Here is a 20,126-nt window from a genome sequence, read left to right on the forward strand (position 1 = left end):
GATGAAACGTAAACCGCACCAGTGCGGGAAGGTGCGAACCAGTGCCTCAATGATGGAGAAAACGTTCCTCGGTCATGGATGGATTGTCTCTACGTGTGTATGTCTTGGTGGCGTTTAGCTGAAAAAAAACGTATGATGGATTACGTTTCCTTTTTTTTCCCAATAATTTGTGTAGTGACGCGCAGCTAATAGAAATTATCCAACCTGTAACTACGACACGAATGCGTTTATTTTCGCGAGTATGAGTTTATATTAATTATAAATGACTTTTGATTGGTTTTTTTGTTTTGTTTTGTTTTTTTATAATAGCATGATTACTTTTTATAAGCCTGCACGCAATTGGCTAAAAGCGCAGTGACGTTACATCCGGGGTATTTGTCTAGTCACGCACTGATTACTGTTATTGTATAATCACCGTCTCGCTGTCTGCGTTTCCCGTGTTTATCTGTGACTCATGACATCCGGTCACCCGGGGGTCACCTCCCCCCCCCTGCCCTTACCACAACATCATCACGTCATTACATTGATAGAGAGCGCGCGCCCCTAGACATATGGTGAGGTTTTGGGGGAGTTGGAAGTGATTACACCCCTAACACCCTACACGTTGGGGGGAGGCCGGGTATGAATCGACGCATGCATTTAGTAATTACATCCACGTCCACGCCTAGTCGTGTAAGCAATGAGGATGTAATGGGACCAAGGGGCTACCAGGTAGCCTTTGATGTAGCACGGAATTCCCATATGATTTGCACGCTTGTGATCAGGGAGGAATAGCACGGTTGTAAAAAAAAAAATGTAAAAAAAAAATCCTGAGTACATGATAAAAAAAAATGCTCATACCCTGCGTGGAAATTATGACGGTGTATTAAAGGTTTATATTTTTGTAGGCCGTTCGGGATGATAAAAAATAAAATCTGTGGGTGGGGCGTGTTGGTGATTAGAGGGTTCTATCACTGCCGGGGCGTGTGTGGGGGTGAGCGGAGTCGTTGCAGGTGGGTGTTGGGTGTGTGAGTGGAGGTATGCACGTGAGGGCGTAATCGTTAATCGCGAGCAGTTCAAGGATAATCCGATGCGATAGGTGGGGGAGGGGGGGGGGGCGCTGGGTGTAAGATACAGTCATCGAATTAGCGTGTAAAGTGCATTCTTGATGGTGGAGGGGTGTAAAGCTGTAACCGGTAGGGCTGATGTCACTAAAAATAAAAACCTGGGCGCTTAAAAGATGAAAATGAACTCCCTATGAAAGGGCGTATATTTCCCAATAAGTGAGCGCCAAGATTTTGTTTTTAGTCATACCAGCAGAAAACTTTAGAAAAGTTACATTAAACTAAATTTTTTCTTTACTTTTTAGTGCCATTTTTTTCATTTGTAATTTTTTTTTCGAAGTGTCTACTCGGAAGAAGATTTTTCTCCCCAACGTCTCCATTTAGTCGGCAAAAGATAGTTCTGCGCATGCGCAGTGACCTATGGCCAGGGTTAGGGCTAGAATGAGGGTTAGGATTAGGGATAGGGTTAGGGTTAGGGATAGGATTAGGGATAGGGTTAAGGATAGGATTATGGTTGGTGTTAGGGTTCTGCGGTTGTAAACACACGCATGCGCAGTACCATCGAAAACATCGCCGCTAAGGCAAGTCGTAGTTTCTCTCCATTGCGCATGCGTATCGCATGCGTATCTTATTCCGACTAGAATCGGCCTTTTTTTTGTGATTTGTGAATATAATAAAAGCGTTTTTCCTTAAAAATTTAATTGTGTTTGTGAAACTTATTTTCCACTTTTTAGTCATTCTTTCAAAAAGAAGTTGATTTTACCTATTCTAAGACTAAAAGTGAATAATTTAAAATCCGTAGCATGTTAATTAGTTAATTAATTAGTTCGTGGTTGACGAAATCAGCCAACCGTGAACTGAAAAGAGTTCACGCTGGACGTCCCTCTGATCAAGCGAACGCCATTTTTTAATGACTTTGTTATCTCCCCTTTCGATATTAACTATATTGATTTTTAAATATAATGCTAATGATAATGGTCTGTCTAATTAGATTAAAATTTGATATTCTTGTATTGTTATCCAAGATATACCACTGTGCCGAATATCACCTGAATCGGGGACACACACATACACACACACACACACACACATACAGACCATACTGAGCAAGGTAAATAAAAGCCTTGAAAAACACACTTTAAAAAACTCTTGAGAAAAAAAAATCAACATAACAATCATGCTTCAGGGAGATAATTATTCCAACAGTGTTGGACAGTTTTAAATTACATTGCTTGCCCTTGAGCTAAAGTGACAACATATGGTAGAATTGGGCCGCTTGCCGTTACCTTCAGTGTATGTTTTTTCATCGAACAAACACACATACACATATACAAAAATAACGAGCCTCATCAGCCCAGGATACGAACTTGGGTCTTTTGTAGTAACTATCATACGCTCTTCCTATCAACCATGTGGTTCTCTGCATATACTTCTATCGCCAGTAACTACATATCATTCATGTATAACTATATTTCATAAGATAAAATACCACACGTAAATTAAGTAATGTAATATCTCCACTATAGCCTTAGCATGCACCTCTTTAGCTAGACCACTCCACGTATTTCTATGTCATATAAGTACGTGATTTTTATTTCCAATCTTGGTTTGTTTGAACAGGAAATTTTCAAAGAACCGGGACGAGATCTTCTTTGCTTTTAATTATTTCCGGTCTTTTAAAAAAAATCGACTTGTCTCACAAGAAAGCGGGTTGGAAGCCTAAAATCAATAACAATACAATGGTCTAAAAATAGTTGAAAGGGTTTACCTAAAAAATAAGAATACGCATACGATTTAATTCACCTTCATTACGTACATCAAGACGGGTCGTTAAATTGAGTTCTACGTCGTCGTTTTGAAATAGTGGAGTGGGCTGGGATACATGTGATAACATGTCTAGTATAGGGGACAGAGAGCTAAGAGCAACACTGATAGATTCACTGAATCAGCGGTTCTAAAATTAAGAAGAGGGAAACAATCAGTGGAGCGTAGCGGTGTTGTTTGGTTGAATGACAGATGGAGCTTTGCTTGTAAGTTCGATGTTAAACGCTCCATTTCAACCTAGGTATTAGCGTTTCATTGTTGCATGTTGAACTTAACATAATAGAGTTTTATGTTTAACCAAATGTGGTAGTATGTTTAACTCAATGATCCAGATCTGTATGTCAAACCCAGTATTGCATAAGTGTATGTTAAACCCAGTATTCTATAATTATATGTTACACCTAGTATTCCAGTATTCTATTGTTATATGTTTCACCCAGCATTTTAAGGATGCCCCCCCCCCCATGATGGTACCCAAGTTTTATATAAAAAAAGAAAACATCACTCTACTGTACCTACCCCCTGTGCCCCTAGTTCTTGTAACTGTGCCTCCAAATAGCGTTACCTTTGTCTTTGTAAAAATCAATACATGTGAATTTAATCGTTACGTGATTGTAATCATAGATACAGTTTTTATAGTTCTAAATTGTTCGTTATATCATATTCATAACCAAATGAGCCAAAGTATATATAAACTTATAATAATACCAATCGTTATTATTGTATGAATAGTACTTGTATCTTACAATATTTATTATTAATATTTATATTTTCATTAAGAAAGATATGCTGACAGTTATCAATCAATATCTTAGCATTGAACCCAGACACCATGTTTGGAAGCTCCCTATGTAATGTCTAACCCCAACACCCAGTTTAAGGCCAGCGTGAGAGGGAAATGTCAAAGAGACATGACGTCAAATCTTTGATCGTCTGCTGCTCAAACGCCCCCTGGCGAGGTCAGTCCAGGAGAGGTCAATCCAGGAGAGGTCAATCCAGACAAAAAACAAGCGCGTCTTTTTACAGCCAATGTCTGTAAAAATGGAACAAGAAATGTCAAGCAAGGGCGAGCAGTTAGTGCACTTTTAACAAATGATGGGTATCGTAACTGTTTATCTGGTATAGATATATAGGGATCGAATATGTCCAGCTCAGTGGCTCAATAGACATTAATCATAGTGTATTGACATTTGATTTCTAACAGTGAAATGTAGCAGCTAATGTAATCGATACTGCCCAATGACTTCTACTTTCGATTACATTAAACTTTATCTGCCCTATAAAAAATCCTTCATTCAACATAAAAACTTTATCTACCCTGAAACATACTCCTTCGTTCAACATAAAAACTTTATCTGCCCTGTGTAAGACTCTTTCATTCAACAACTAAAACACAGCATCATGCATGTAGGAGACTTTTTTGTTCAACAAAATAAAACCTGGGTCTGCTATGTATAAGACTACTTCATTGAACAAAAAAAAAAGATTTAGGCTTATATAAGACTCATTTCATTCAACAAAAAAATGTATCTGCCATGTATAAGACTCCTTCATCCAAGAAAAATATTGTATCTACCAAGTATGAAAAACCTTCATTTAACTAAAATATTGTACCTGTAAGTATAAGACTCATTCATACAACAAAAATATTGTAGCTGCCAAGTATAAGAATCCTTCATTCAACAAAAAAATGTAATCTGTCAAGTATAAGACGCCTTCATTCAACAAAAAACTGTATCTGCCCAGTAAAAAACTCATTCATTCAACAAAAAAACCTGGATCTGCCCTGTAAAAAACTCCTTCATTCAAGAAAAAAACTGTATCTGCCCTGTAAAAAACTCATTCATTCAGCAAAAAAACTGTATCTGCCCTGTAAAAAACTCATTCATTCAACAAAAAAACCTGGATCTGCCCTGTAAAAACTCATTCATTCAACAAAAAAACCTGGATCTGCTACGTGAAAGATTCCTTCATTCAACAAAAAAAAACCTGGATCTGCTATGTGAAAGATTCCTTCAGTATTCCGGTCTTGGATAACAACAGATCCGGAAATCGATAACCAATCAGCTTCATGTATTTTCATATGACACACACCCGCTCTAACACACATCCACACCACAGACAAACACACACACACACGCATAAACGCACATACATTGTCCTCAAAGACTAGTTGTTCTACTTGACGCTATTCTTAGAGAAGAGTTCATTCTCTTCCTTACGTTTATCTTGTCAAACTTTAACATGTATGTGGGAGACGTGTTGTTTCTCTTCGTTGTTCGATATAAATACATCAACACACATAAAGACTGATACATACACCACACACATCACATATATCTACATACAAACGCGCTATCACATACACACACCAACCCACACATAGACAAACATACACCGCAGACATCAACACACATCTACTCACACAACACACACATCTACACACTCTTAGACCTACACATGACAACAGCCTCACAAAAGGACTCACACATACACCGCACACATTCACACAAACGTAGGCCTACACAAATATATCTACACTCACTCATACACACTCATACACACATACACCACATACCTACACACAGCTTCACACGAATAAATCCATCTTTCTTTTTACGAAACTTATAAAGCCTTTTCCTTTTGTACCTCCATTAGAAATGTCTAAATAAATAAACAATCTCTTACATGTCACCTTTTTAAATTCAACACTGCTCTCAATTGTTCTGCGCTTTGAGCTTTAATTTACATACAGTAGAAGTAATTTGCATTGTAACATTCCGTTTAGGACTATTTTGTTAAGTTGGTAGTTCTCTACAAATTATTTCTCTATTACTCCCGGTCCTACCATTTTTTACGCTACTAAGTAAAAGTTTATTAAACGATTTGTTATTACTTATTTAGAAAGAAGCATTCGGTTAGAAGATTGAAATAATTGAAAAAAAACGAATATAATTTCGTATGGGTTAACTTTTTATGATTTTGTACATAAACAAGATCTTTTATTATTATTTTTTTTTCAATTTTTTTTTTTGTAAAGCGCGACAATCCTGTTCATTTTGGTGGCGTGACGCAGACGATGTTACCCCCCGAAATCGTCGTCCTGGGGATTGGCAAAAAACTCCAGACGACTCCCTGAGTCTGGAACCCGATTCCAATTTCGTCTTCGACTTTTTGTCTCAGAGATACGATCACACTGACCACATTTGGTGGGGGGGGGGGGGGGGGGGGGGGCGGGGGGGGGGGGGGGGACGGACTTTTTTTTAGCCCAAGATTTATTGTGTTGGTAGCCAGCGGATTGTGGGCGTGGCTGAGTTGTGTGTTACAGTCTGCTCATCATGGGAGATAATAAGTTTATTTTTATTACTTTTTTTTTTATTTTAGAGTATCACATACGTTTTGTGGGAAGGCGTGGCCTAGCGGTAGAGCGCTAGACTGCTAACATGAAAGTCTCGAGTTCGAATCGGATTCGGGTTAAGCAGCTCTGATGGGTATCTAACTCACGTTAGGGAAAGTAAAGACCATACTATCACCTCATATGCCTTTGTCAAGAAACATATAAAATCTACTTCATCTGCCCAATGAATCTCTAGGTCTAAGAACGATTCTATACTTTATTTTTTCATAAGTTTCGCAGCTCAGTTATGATCAGAAATATTTATAAAATGGCAAGTGTTATGTGTCAGTGTGTATAATTCTTGTTGAAAACTTGTCATCAAATTTAAGTGGGTTTAATATTAAGGCGATCGTACATATATGTAGGCCTACTGGCAATGTAAGATTTCTATGTTTTCATGTAATAGCATGTTAAAAAATATATTGTTTTACCTGTAAAAAATGAAATCGTAAATCCCAAATTTAAAAAAATAAAATAAAGTGGAGGGTTTGTTAGTACTAATGTGAAAAGTTGTGTGTGTGTGGGTGGGGGGGAGGGGTGTACGGTCTAGGTTACGGTGGCCCAGTGCTTTGGGTAGGTCTCTGGGTAATGAATGTAGCGACTGAGGAAAAAAACGTGAGAAAAAAACTCGTCCATCTCCCTTAAGAACATGTTAATGGTTGTTGTGAGTGTAATTGCGTTACGTCTAAATGCGGAGTGGGGGGGGGGGGTGAGGCTGTATTTGTGAGAGAGTTTGACAAGTTGGTGTCTTGTAAAGGGGGCTGTATTTCAGTGATGTCGTCTGCACGATTTATATTTTGTCAGCAATTCTAAAAAACAAATAAATATTGCCTTTCATTTGCACAATCTAAAAGCTTCCTCAGTTGACCGGTAGCCATATTAGTTGTTTTTTTGTATTGTTTTTTTTTTATTGTATTGAGACCGCACTAAAGTACTTTGGTGAGTTTCACGCAAGAGAATTGGATTTTCCATTTACCGAACTCGGTGTTGCTTTTTATCTTATTTTAAAATAAATCTGGTTTTTCCTCTAGAGCAAATGGTAAAATATTATTCTTTTAAATTGGTTTAGTTTTACACTATCATACATCACCCTGGTTGAACCAAATTGTAGGATTCTGAGACACACAGACGGGAAAAAGAAACATAAACCAATGTTTTAAAAATGAAAAGAAAGCCAATATAAAAAGAGTTGTTTTTAAACTTTGAACTGAAATTTTGTTTTACCCTTTACAAAAAGAACTGTATTTATATTCTGCATTTTGTTGATACAGGCTTGTAGGCGCTTGATTTTACCATTAGTTGCTAGCCAATAATATTTTGGTGATGGTCGGAAACAAATTAATAAAGCTTTAATAAGATTGCCGAAAAACTTACTCAAGATTTTTTTTCCACAATTTCATCATGTAGGCCTATATCTACATGGGGATTCAATGATGTTTAAATATTTCAACAAAACTTGTATGCAATAATTTCTTAAAAGATCACTACTTTTATATATTGTATGAATAAACTCACTAAATGTCATATCTAGAGATCGAATCTATGAATAAACTCACTCAATAGATATCGACTACTCATATATATGATTTTTTAATTTTTTTTTTAAATATATACAAATACAAAAAAACCAAAGCAAAAAAAAATAGTTCATGAAAATCCCATTCGATTACTACACTAAGCCGGTTATTTTTTACCGGTTTTCTTTTCCGGTTTTCTTGCCTTCTTAACTCCAATCTGTCATGTCTCTTTTCTCGAGAAAACAAAAGCCAGCAATGTGATGGACTCCCCTTGCACGTCCGCGTCGTGTGCTCTAACGATTTCTGTTCTCCAATAGCCTCGTCTCTCGTCCATCTGACAGGTGACGGCGCTCTATGCAAATTTTTCATCACACTGCGCGTGAAGAAAAAAAAACACGTTACCTTTTCTGTCGAGCAATAAAAACAATGCACGAAGGCTGTTGTTTTTGTATGATAATCGGCATGATATGCTGAAACATGGAGTTTGGTTTTTGCGTTTTGTTTGAGTCTGAAAAGGAGATGTATTTAAAACAGATGTGGATATGTATTCGAATGTAAATATTAAGGGCTCCTACAAATTCGAATGTATAATTTGTAAACATATCTTCCAAGGATGCGCATGCAAGTATTGCATTTGTTTATATGGCTCTTGCTACGACACATGGGATATTTACCATCTTAGGAAACAGATAATAAGATATTTGAGGCACTTAATAAGATCTTTATACACGGCTGATAAGATATTTGTAGACAGTTGAAAAAAAAATCCCGTGCAGATGTGGATCGACAGCTGGGATAGAAACTCTGCATTGTAGTTTGTTCTTGGTGGGACAAAGGCTATGGAAGCAAGCATATACAAAAAGAAAAGCAGGCTGAAAACGGAGTCAACGGCTTTTATGGTGCATAACAAGTTGACATGTAACTTAATTGTGTTAGAGGGGATCTCTTCTAACTTTACTCTTAAGAACGAAGAAGTTAGTAAGACCACTGCAACAGCTGATATGATCTTTATAGACAACTTAACAGATATTTGCAGACAGTTCATAGGATCTTTACAACCATCAGATAAGATCTTTTCATACAGCTGAGAAGATCTTTGCAGACAGCTGTTATATTTGATAAGATCTTTTCTCCCGCAGCTGAGATGTGTACTGACAAGATCATTACAGACAGCTGAAAAGATCTTTACAGGCTTCTAAAGTCTAGCCACCTTTTGTCAACAGTTCCAATAATTCCCCGCCTCACTAACGTCCATTTGCAGACCTTGTTTACAAATCTTCACTGGAACTTTTCCTAACCGATCTCTGTTTTCTTGTGTCTTGTCAAGTCGGGCTGACCGCCTCTCCTTGCATGCTTGTTCTCTTGTGATCCATCCATATCTCTAGTCTCTAGGGGGTTCGCTCACCACCTCGTTGCTACAATGCAATTGAGTTTCTACAGGTCAAGAACATACAAGGGCATACGTTATTTAAATTCTTTGAATAATTTGTTGAACCGATTTTGTATAATAGACCTCCGAAAATAAGTTTTGTTAAGTTGTTAGTAGTATTGTATACTCATGTCTAATATTATGGTTAGAAATTAGAGTTAGGTGTATGGTAGGGCTAGGGTTGGAGTTTGGGTTAGGGATAGGGTTATCATTGACATTAGCAAGACATATGTGTAGTTATTTAACTATCAGTAACCTAACACCCCCTTTTAAGAAGATTCCATTATTGTGAAGTTATCAGACACCGGTTTAACTAATACACCCCCAGTGTTAAAGTCACAGTATATTTACATTTCACCAAGCATAGCTTCGCCATCATTCATTCAATATTACATTTTAATTTTTATGCTTAACAACGAGCATTCACAGGCATAATAAATGAGAATGTAAAATGTCGGATACAATTTGTTTCATTAACATCTCATAACGAATACCGTAAGGTGATGAATTCTTTGGGGCTTCTTACTTTAGGAATCTAAATATAGCTGGGACATGAAGTCATTTGCATGTGACCTAACTGTGTTCACTATCAGCACATCGGAAACCCATATTTTATTTGTGACATGAGGTAATGATGTGTTTGTGTGTTGCATTTGATCTAACTGTGACCCTATCAGCACATCAGACACCCATTCTGTTTATTTGCCACATGAGGTCATGATGTGTTTGTGTGTTGCAGGTGACCTAACTGTGACCCTATCAGCACATCAGACACCCATTCTGTTTATTTGCCACATGAGGTCATGATGTGTTTGTGTGTTGCAGGTGACCTAACTGTGACCCTATCAGCACATCAGACACCCATTCTATTTATTTGACACATGAGGTCATGATGTGTTTGTGTGTTGCAGGTGACCTAACTGTGACCCTATCAGCACATCAGACACCCATTCTATTTATTTGACACATGAGGTCATGATGTGTTTGTGTGTTGCAGGTGACCTAACTGTGACCCTATCAGCACATCAGACAACCATTCTATTTATTTGACACATGAGGTCATGATGTGTTTGTGTGTTGCAGGTGACCTAACTGTGACCCTATCAGCACATCAGACACCCATTCTATTTATTTGACTCATGAGGTCATGATGTGTTTGTGTGTTACAGGTGACCTAACTGTGACCCTATCAGCACATCAGACACCCATTCTATTTATTTGACACATGAGGTCATGATGTGTTTGTGTGTTACAGGTGACCTAACTGTGACCCTATCAGCACATCAGACACCCATTCTATTTATTTGACTCATGAGGTCATGATGTGTTTGTGTGTTGCAGGTGACCTAACTGTGACCCTATCAGCACATCAGACACCCATTCTATTTATTTGACTCATGAGGTCATGATGTGTTTGTGTGTTGCAGGTGACCTAACTGTGACCCTATCAGCACATCAGACACCCATTCTATTTATTTGACACACGAGGTCATGATGTGTTTGTGTGTTGCAGGTGACCTAACTGTGACCCTATCAGCACATCAGACACCCATTCTGTTTATTTGACACATGAGGTCATGATGTGTTTGTGTGTTGCAGGTGACCTAACTGTGACCCTATCAGCACATCAGACACCCATTCTATTTATTTGACACATGAGGTCATGATGTGTTTGTGTGTTGCAGGTGACCTAACCCAGGATCACGATCACTACATCAGACACCCACTGCAACCCACTTTTCTCAACACGCCCAACAACGTGACGTTTTACAAAGGGGAGGAGGCTGTGCTCAAGTGTGCCATTGAGCACAAGGGGACACGAACGGTGAGTACACGAGGGGGGGGGAATAGTGAGTACACTCAAGGGACAAACATTGTGAGGAGACACAGGGGGACAAACATTGTAAGTACTTATATGTGGAGAAATATTGTGAGTACACACAGGGGGACAAATATTGTGAGTACACACAGGGGGACAAATAATGTGAGTACACTGGGGGACAAATATTGTGAGTACACAGGGAGACAAATATTGTGAGTACACACAGGGGGACAAATATTGTGAGTACACACAGGGGGACAAATATTGTGAGTACACAGGGGGACAAATATTGTGAGTACACACAGGGGGACAAATATTGTGAGTACACAGGGGGACAAATATTGTGAGTACACAGGGGGACAAATATTGTGAATACACAGGGGGGACAAATATTGTGAATACACAGGGGGGACAAATATTGTGAATACACAGGGGGGACAAATATTGTGAATACACATCGGGACAAATATTGTGAATACACACAGAGGAACAAACGCACACACTAAGTACGCATTGGAGAACATGCACTGTGAGTACATACGCTATACCTAAAACACGCGGACACCTACACGCATAACACACATACGAACATACACGACCGTATTCAGGTACGAGAACATTAAAACACGCAGACACGCGCTATAGATCTCACGAACTAGCGTACACGCACACAGCAGCACACTTATTTACGTCCTGTAGTAAATTACACAACTTAAAGTAAATTATTTTGATCTCGATAATTAAATGAAACAACGCGCCAACGCACTTACGAAAAAATAAAAGATAATAATAAAAAACTGTAATGAAACGCTGAAACAAAATTATATTGCCAAATGCCAATACATTTCGCAATGGAAGTTCTGTTTTACCAAGATCTAGCTGGACTACGAATCTACTGAATCCACCTATTCGTAAAATACCAGTAGAACGTATTTTAACGCCTTGTTCTATTTCCGCTTTGATTCAATTACATTTCATTAAAAAAAAATTAACGAGCTAGATTTTTTTTAGACCTGACTGTAAAAATAAAGATTGTTTTTAAAGACAATACGACTCGCTCCTTAATGAGTACAGTCCGAGCGTGACGTCACTCTATGACGCGGAGTGCCTGTTTGTTTTGATGCTCGTGACCCGTGGTGCACCGAACCGTAGCGGGCAGGTGACGAGCCGTGATGCCGGAACTTGATCGCTTCCTCCTGGTTTCATCTCTTGGAGATTTGAAACCAAAAAATCTGGATGATTTAGGGGATAGACATTTGAAAAAGAAAAAATCGTGTTTTAGGGGGTGGGGGCAATATTTTGCGGTACACATTTGAAATAGCTGTTGTACATTTATAAGAAATTGTGAAAGAGATCGTATAGATTATTGGTGGAATGTTTAACTGCTCTAGATATTTAGAATTTTAAAATTCCTGTAGAAAATGTAAGAATTAGGGAGAAATCATAAAATTTGAGTGTAAAATTTCAAAGGTTAATGGTTATTATTTGAAAAATGTGCAAGGTTTAAAGAAGAAATTACACGTCCTTGACATTAGGGCTAGTTTCATTCCTATCAGGTCTGAGATGTTACTGCCATACCTGTCAGTTGTCAGACATTACTGTTACACCTGTCAGGTGACAGACATTACTGTCACACCTTGATGTCAGATGCAGTGTTTCTTCCAGACCTTTTTCTCCGGGGGGGGGGCACTTGAAATCTTCGGGGGGGCGGTAAACTTTCTTCGGGGGGGCGGACACTGTTAAAAGTATATATTTTCTATATAAATTATATAAATTTCATTTCGTTCGGGGGGGCGGTAAAAATTTTTCGGAGGGGCTTCGCCCCCCCCCCCCCCCGAAGAGATGCCTGGAAGAAACTCTGGTCAGATGTCAGACATTACTGTCACACCTTGATGTCAGACATTACTGTCACATTTTGATGTCAGATGTCAGACATTACTGTCACACCTTGATGTCAGACATTACTGTCACATTTTGATGTCAGATGTCAGACATTACTGTCACACCTTGATGTCAGACATTACTGTCACACCTGTCAGATGTCAGACATTACTGTCACACCTTGATGTCAGACATTACTGTCACATTTTGATGTCAGATGTCAGACATTACTGTCACACCTTGATGTCAGACATTACTGTCACATTTTGATGTCAGATGTCAGACATTACTGTCACACCTTGATGTCAGACATTACTGTCACACCTTGATGTCAGACATTACTGTTATACCTGTCAGGTGTCAAACATTACTGTTACACCTGTCAGGTGACAGACATTAGTGTCACACCTGTCATTACTGTCACACTTTGATGTCAGGTATCCAGACCAGTAGCCATAGTTTGACCCACCTTGGAGTAATCAACTAAAAGGGACTAAGACACGTGTAGTTGCGTCAATATACTCCACAATTTGAACGTAAATTTAGCGAGTTAAACTGAAGCTTTTTTCATTCTACAATATTAAAACAATGTCTGCGGTAGTACTTATATAATATCAGCTGTTTCTTTTTCAAAGTTCAATAAACCTATCAAGTTCCCAATCAAACTGTCTTTTCGCGTCAACCTAACAGCTCAATACAACCTTCCAAACCTGTTTCTCAACGGTCTAGTTGCCGGTGTATTGAATTGGTTGTAACAATTCCTGTAATAACCAGCAGGGTGTCCTCTGGTAACTATATGTTGTTACGGCGAGCTAAGAGCAGCTGTTGAGATAATTGTTACAGAGGTCATGTCATGCATGCTGTTCGATTTTGTACAGGATTTTGTCAGCGTACAGAGCCGTACAATGGAAGATGAGGCTCTGAACCAAGTTGTTGTCATGGTATTGATTGGCAAGTTCAGGAGTCCTGGTGGTTCTACAGCATTTTAAGCATATATATATATATATATATATATATATATATATATATATATATATATATATATATATATATATATATATATATATATATATATATATATATATTCATAATATGTATTGATCATCTGATATCAGAAACTGTTAACACTAACTTTATGTGAAAAAATTTAAATGAAAGCTTTATTTTTAAATAGCACTTATATATATATATATATATATATATATATATATATATATATATATATATATATATATATATATATATATATATATATATATATATATATATATATATATATATATATATATATATACTAGCGTACCCGTCCCCCGCGCGTTGCCGCGGGGATAGAAGTAAGTTTAACGAAATGTATTAGAAGGATTTCACCAACGCGTTACCAATCATGTGTTCTTAGACGCGTGACCGTCTTTTCTAAAAGTGAGTTATTTAAATGTAAACAATGCCTGCGCTTAGATCATAAATATCGGGACACGGGTTTACCTACACTACCGCATGTAAACATTGAGTGTACATTAACCACTCACCGAAATAATGTTAGAACACACTTTGGTGACCGCCCATGTGTCAGAGACGCAAAGGGGCGTTCTCAGCCCACCCCCCCCCCCCCATTACACTACCGCATAGGCGCGGCGTACGACCCCTGGCTCCTTAAAAGTAATAATGATGCAGATTTCGTCATTCGCTAAAGTGACACAAATGAACAGGATTTTTTTCTTTAACACGTAAAAAAAGTATTTGACGTGTTTTAAACACCAGTGTGACTGATGCAATAAGCTATATATAGCGTTACTAATGGTCTATTATTAGATGCTCGAACTCAATTTCTGACTGGCTTGTCTAATAGTAGATGCTTATTGCATCATTCGCAAAGGGACGAAACTCTACAGTAGGCTCCTAATATTCAAAAAGTTATTTTTTCATCTTTGGCAAGGTGATGAAACTGTACAGAAGGATTTCCTCGCGTTACAAAGTTATTTTTAGAAGACTGTTGTAGTTTTACCGCTGAATATAGTAGTACCCCTTACTCGCTATGCAGGACGCTCTATTAACGGATGCCAAGTGCCAACTTAGTTGCTCTAAAACTCTGGGCGCCAAACCATGTATTGACGAAAGTTGTACCCTATATGGTGCCGCCCGTAAGAAACTTAGTTTTCTTTTTCGCAGAAATATTCTCGGGGGTATTCTCATCTACTCCCTAAAGTTTCATGGCACTCGGATGAACCGCATCCGAGTTTTATTTTTTATATACCGTGTATAGAGAAAAAAAATCGCTCCCCCCGGGGGGCGCCGCCCTTGCAATATTAAACAATATTTTTTGCAGAACCCTACCATTGAGTGATCTAATCATCTCCCCAAAGTTTCATGGCACACGGATGAACGGTGTGAAACCGAAATTTTATAAACCGTATATAAAGAAAAATCGCAGCCGCCCGTGGCGCCGCCCTTGCGAAATTTAAAAAAAAGTTGTTTTTTTACGTAACCCTTCCCTGAATTGTTCTAATCAACTCCCCCAAAGTTTCATGGCTATCGGATAACGGTGTCATACCAAAATCGACTTATTTTTATAAACCGTATATAAAGAAAAATCGCACCTTCCCGTGGCGCCGCCCTTGCGAAATCAAATATGATTTTTTTACAGAACCCTTCCCTAGAGTTTTATAATGAACTCCCCAAAGTTTCATGCCTATCGGATAAACGGTGTCACTGCACTTAACTTTTATTATTTTTATATACCGTAAATAGAGAAAAATCGGACCCTCCCGTGGCGCCGCCCTTGCGAAATTAATTTTTTTTTTTACAGAACCCTTTCCTAGAGTGGTATAATGAACTCCCCAAAGTCTCATGGCTATCGGATGAACGATGCCAAAACAAAATCGACTTTTATTTTTATATACTGTATATAGAGAAAAAAAATCGCGCCCTACCGGGGCGCCACCCCTACGAATTTGAAAATGTTTTTTGCGCAAAAACCTCCACAGGAGTATTCTCAACATCTTACCAAAGTTTCATGGCGATCGTGAGAATGGTGTCACTGCAGTTCCTTTTTATTATTTTTATATACCGTATATAGAGAAATGTCGCACCCTCCCGTGGCGCCGCCCTTGCGAATTTGAATTTTTTTTTTTCGCAGAAACCTCCCCAGGAATATTCACAACAACTTCCCAAAGTTTCACGGCGATGTGATGAGAGGTGTAGTAATGCATAAAGGACAAACACACACACACACACACACATACATTGCTTTATATATATATAGATATATATATATATATATATATATATATATATATATATATATATATATATATATATATATATATATATATATATCAATGCAATACAAATATCTGCACTTTATATATTGTATGCATATGTATAATATACTTTTTCTAATACAATGAGATTTTTTTAAATGAAACTATTTATAGACACACATCGAAGTGGGGAAAAAAACGTTTTTTAACGAAAATAAATGTTATCCAATGCGTTTTTTAAACCTATATATAAATAGAGGGTTCCCTATAATTTTTTTCTCTCCGCTTCAGTTTTTTCCAAGATTGCTTCTTTTTGCCCCGACCCCCCCCCCCTTCTCTATTTTTTGCCATTCAAAATTGAGAATGTATACATTGATCTCTGCGCGCACATTGGAGATAAATTGCCACGTACAAACAAGCGGGGCTGGGAATCGGCAGATAAATATAAGGGACGCCATTTACTCGGCCATAACGGATTCTCTCCCCGTAATGTTTTTCAAATTTCGTGCAGCCACTAAACAACTCGGTTTTCGCATAAAATCAGGCGACGGCGCGAAGAAAAAAATAACGGTTCCAAATGCGTCGCAAGAAATTCGACATTAATGTAGCGCTCAAAGTGATGAATTTTAGGCATTTGTGTTTAACCTCTCAAAATACGTTTCCTCATTTGTCAATGGATACATATTTTATTTTTTTTTTTTTTTTTAAGAATGCGGTTTATATTTTTCTTAAGCAGACCAATGTAAATGGCTAGGATTAGAAATAAAGACTTTTTTTTCCATTATTTTGATTTCCCCCATTATTTTGAAATATAGTTTAGGGCTCTAGTGGTCAAAAGGTAGAGCACTTCTTTACCACAATGAAAGCCTCGAGTTTGGCACTTTCGTTGCGTTACTGAGTTCGCTATTGGTACGTGGATAGAATCAGACAAAATATACATCGATAGGATAGTGATGCCCACGCGACCCCTTCGTTACAGAATTTAAAAAAAAAAGAAAAAATTACCCCCCCCCCTCTCATCGACTTTTTCAAACGACCTGTCATGTCATATAACAAGGGTACATAACTTATATACGACATAGCTACCTATAGCAGGGGTCGGCAACCTTTTGAAGCGGAAGAGCCTAAAGTTACAATTTTCAAAATTTCCCTGGTTTTAAAGAGCCACTAACATTTTTTTATTTCAAATATTTTACTTTTTTATTAAGATTATTAGTATTTGTGCAAGGAGCTGGAGAGCCGCATCTTGATATCAAAAGAGCAGCATGCGGCTCGCGAGCCGCAGGTTGCCGACCCCCGACCTATAGAAATATTTGTAACAACCTTGTAACAACACCATTCTTTCTTACTTAAATAGAAAAAAACTATATAGTTGCCTGTTAATGGCTGTTACACTAGTTTTTTTTTTTAAATATTTATATTAAAAGTTATGATAAAAATAGGAAGAATATCGTTGTATTAAAATCTTTATTTACACTTGTAAAATTAGATTGCACTGAAGATCATTAAAAAATGGTTTAGAACTTATCAAGATTCTTTCTTATCTTGGCGACACCGATAGCCGTGTACATAACAATAACTATTATAAAGACTTCTTTTCATGCAGTCGTTGAACTCAGATGTTGCCTTGGTAACCACTTTTTCGTAAAATGTGGGTTTTTTTTAATTTTTTTTTTTTTTTTTTTTTTTTTTTTTACCGTCAAGCATTTTTAATGACCATGTAGTTTTATTGTAAATAATAGCTAAAAATCTTCATCACTACAATCTTCATCATCTTCTTCTTCGTCATCATCCAAATCATCTTTGAAAGCAGTTGCCCCAAGAACATCTTCAGGATTCTCTCCCTTCTCAATATGTCGATATAAAGTTCTTCTCTGCCTTTCCTTTAAGTGCTGAACTTCAAATTTTAATTGCTCTTCTTGGGCTTTCTTTTCTTCCTCACCCTGCCCCACCTGTATTATACTATCTTGTTTGGTATTACATTTAGCACAAACTTTAACTTGGGTTGCACAAGGCTGACACACTGTGTAATAAGCTCTCTTCACAGTTTTCTTGTGACATCTGACACATGTAGCAGGCTGGGATAATGGTTTGTATTTTTTGTACTTTATTTTCCATTGAATTATATCCTTACAGCGAAGACAAATGCCTTCAAAATTCAAGTTGTTAATGAGTTTTGTTTTGTCAGATTTAACATGCATATCATTTTTGAAGGCTCTGTTATTCTGATATTTCTGTTCTCGTGTGCGAGAAACATTGCCACGTTGTGAGCTCGTTTTTTTCGTTCGATTGTCCTGCTCTTTCCTTTAGTTTAGAATTGTGACAGTCGTTGAACGCAGATGTTGCCTTGATAACCACTTTTTCGTAAAATTGTGTTTTTTAAATCAAGTTTATCAACCTAGAACGTATTGTTTAATTAACGAACAGTCGAAAATTAAATAATTCAAAAATTACACAAAAATATAGTGTTTACAATGCAAAATGTAGTAGATAGATATTAATAAATACCTCACAAAATCGGTTAATCAGATTCCGATTCCATCAAACTATTCCATCCTCTCTAACCACAAACTTAAAGTACAAACTTAATCCTATAACCTCCGACAATTACATTCGTCTTTGTTTCTCGGAATTAAAGACTCTGCCAGCATTGTTTCTCTCCCTTGGATCCCCTATGATAATCTCTTACCATTGCCTCCCTTGAGACTATCCGTATGGTTACGTTTCTCTTATCTCGTCCTATTGCTATATTTCACAATGCTATTTTTTTTTAGTTTTTGTATCCGCCATACGCTACAGTCTAGACTGTAACTATAGCTTCAAGACGATGGAACTTTGAACATTGATTCGTCTAGGGAGGAGGTTGTTCGCCGGTCGGTTTCTCGGGGAAGTCTCGAGGGTGTTCTGGTACTCTGTTGCGTACGGTGCAATTGAAATAAATATGGTGTTTTTATTTTGTGAACATCTTGAATGAGAATGTAGTTGATGTAAAAAAAAAGAATATTGCTCACTTTGGAAATGGTTGCATTATTTATAAAACAGCCTAAACGAGGCGGCAAAATAAGAGGGACAGAGTTTTAGGTGGGTCTAGGATATTACCGTAACCCCCCAGATATTACCCCACCCCGACATTACCCCTCTCCCCGAGTCATTACAGTTAATTATCCCCCTTCCCCTGTCAATTACCCCACCCCATTCAGAAGAACCCTAACCGCAAGACAATATTAACGCCAACTCTAAACCTACATCTAACCCTAATCCTGAATCTAACACTAATCCTAATCCTAACCCAATCCCCACCTGAGCGGCGAGTGGGGGATAATAGACGGGGGGAGGAGGTAATTGACTAGGGGTAATTTCTGGAGTGGGGGGTAATGTCTGGGGGTAATTGACTATGGAGGGGGGGGGGGGGGTAATGTCCTGTTCTCCTTTTAGATAGATGTAGAGCGAGAATACGTCATACATTAGAATCTTACAGCTGCTGTCGTCTGCCACGGTGGATAGATGTAATTTATTTTTGTCAACTTGATTGGCCTGAAATTAACTTTTTAGTGTTTGAATTGTAGTTCTGTCTCAATCAGAAATGTGCAGATATTTACAATATGTGGCTGCGTAATGAATTTCTTTAAAATGTATGTCTACCCAATTAATATGTTTGCAATGATTACATTTCTGAACCAGGCAATAGAAATGCGTCTTCTATATATCGTTACTGATGTGCATGGTCGCACACATAACTTTATAGTTACTGATATTGAACGTATATAAGTTGGTTCTGTCCTATGTAATACATCAAGTAATGTCACAGGTAAAGCATTGCAGGTATTGAAGTCTCAGGTATAATAAATATAAAAGTAGTGAGGTCACAGGTATATTTGTCGTAGATGTATACACGTGCTTTTAATGACCCATGTATATAATCAAAACTATAAATATTTCGTGTATATTACAACAAT

General features: G+C 37.7%; 1 protein-coding gene across 2 annotated transcripts in view; it reads left to right on the forward strand.

Annotated features, from left to right (window-relative positions):
- Window positions 1–20,126, forward strand: part of LOC131953814 (lachesin-like) — a 98,375-nt gene that overhangs the window by 53,151 nt on the left and 25,098 nt on the right. For both annotated transcript variants that reach the window (XM_059317187.1, XM_059317188.1), the window contains exon 3: window positions 10,896–11,035. In XM_059317187.1, the coding sequence (XP_059173170.1) occupies window positions 10,896–11,035 (140 nt within the window). The remainder of the gene's footprint in view (window positions 1–10,895; window positions 11,036–20,126) is intronic.

Source organism: Physella acuta, unplaced genomic scaffold (assembly GCF_028476545.2).
Source record: "Physella acuta isolate Inbredline_101_S28 unplaced genomic scaffold, ASM2847654v3 ptg000955l, whole genome shotgun sequence".
NCBI lineage: Eukaryota > Metazoa > Mollusca > Gastropoda > Physidae > Physella > Physella acuta.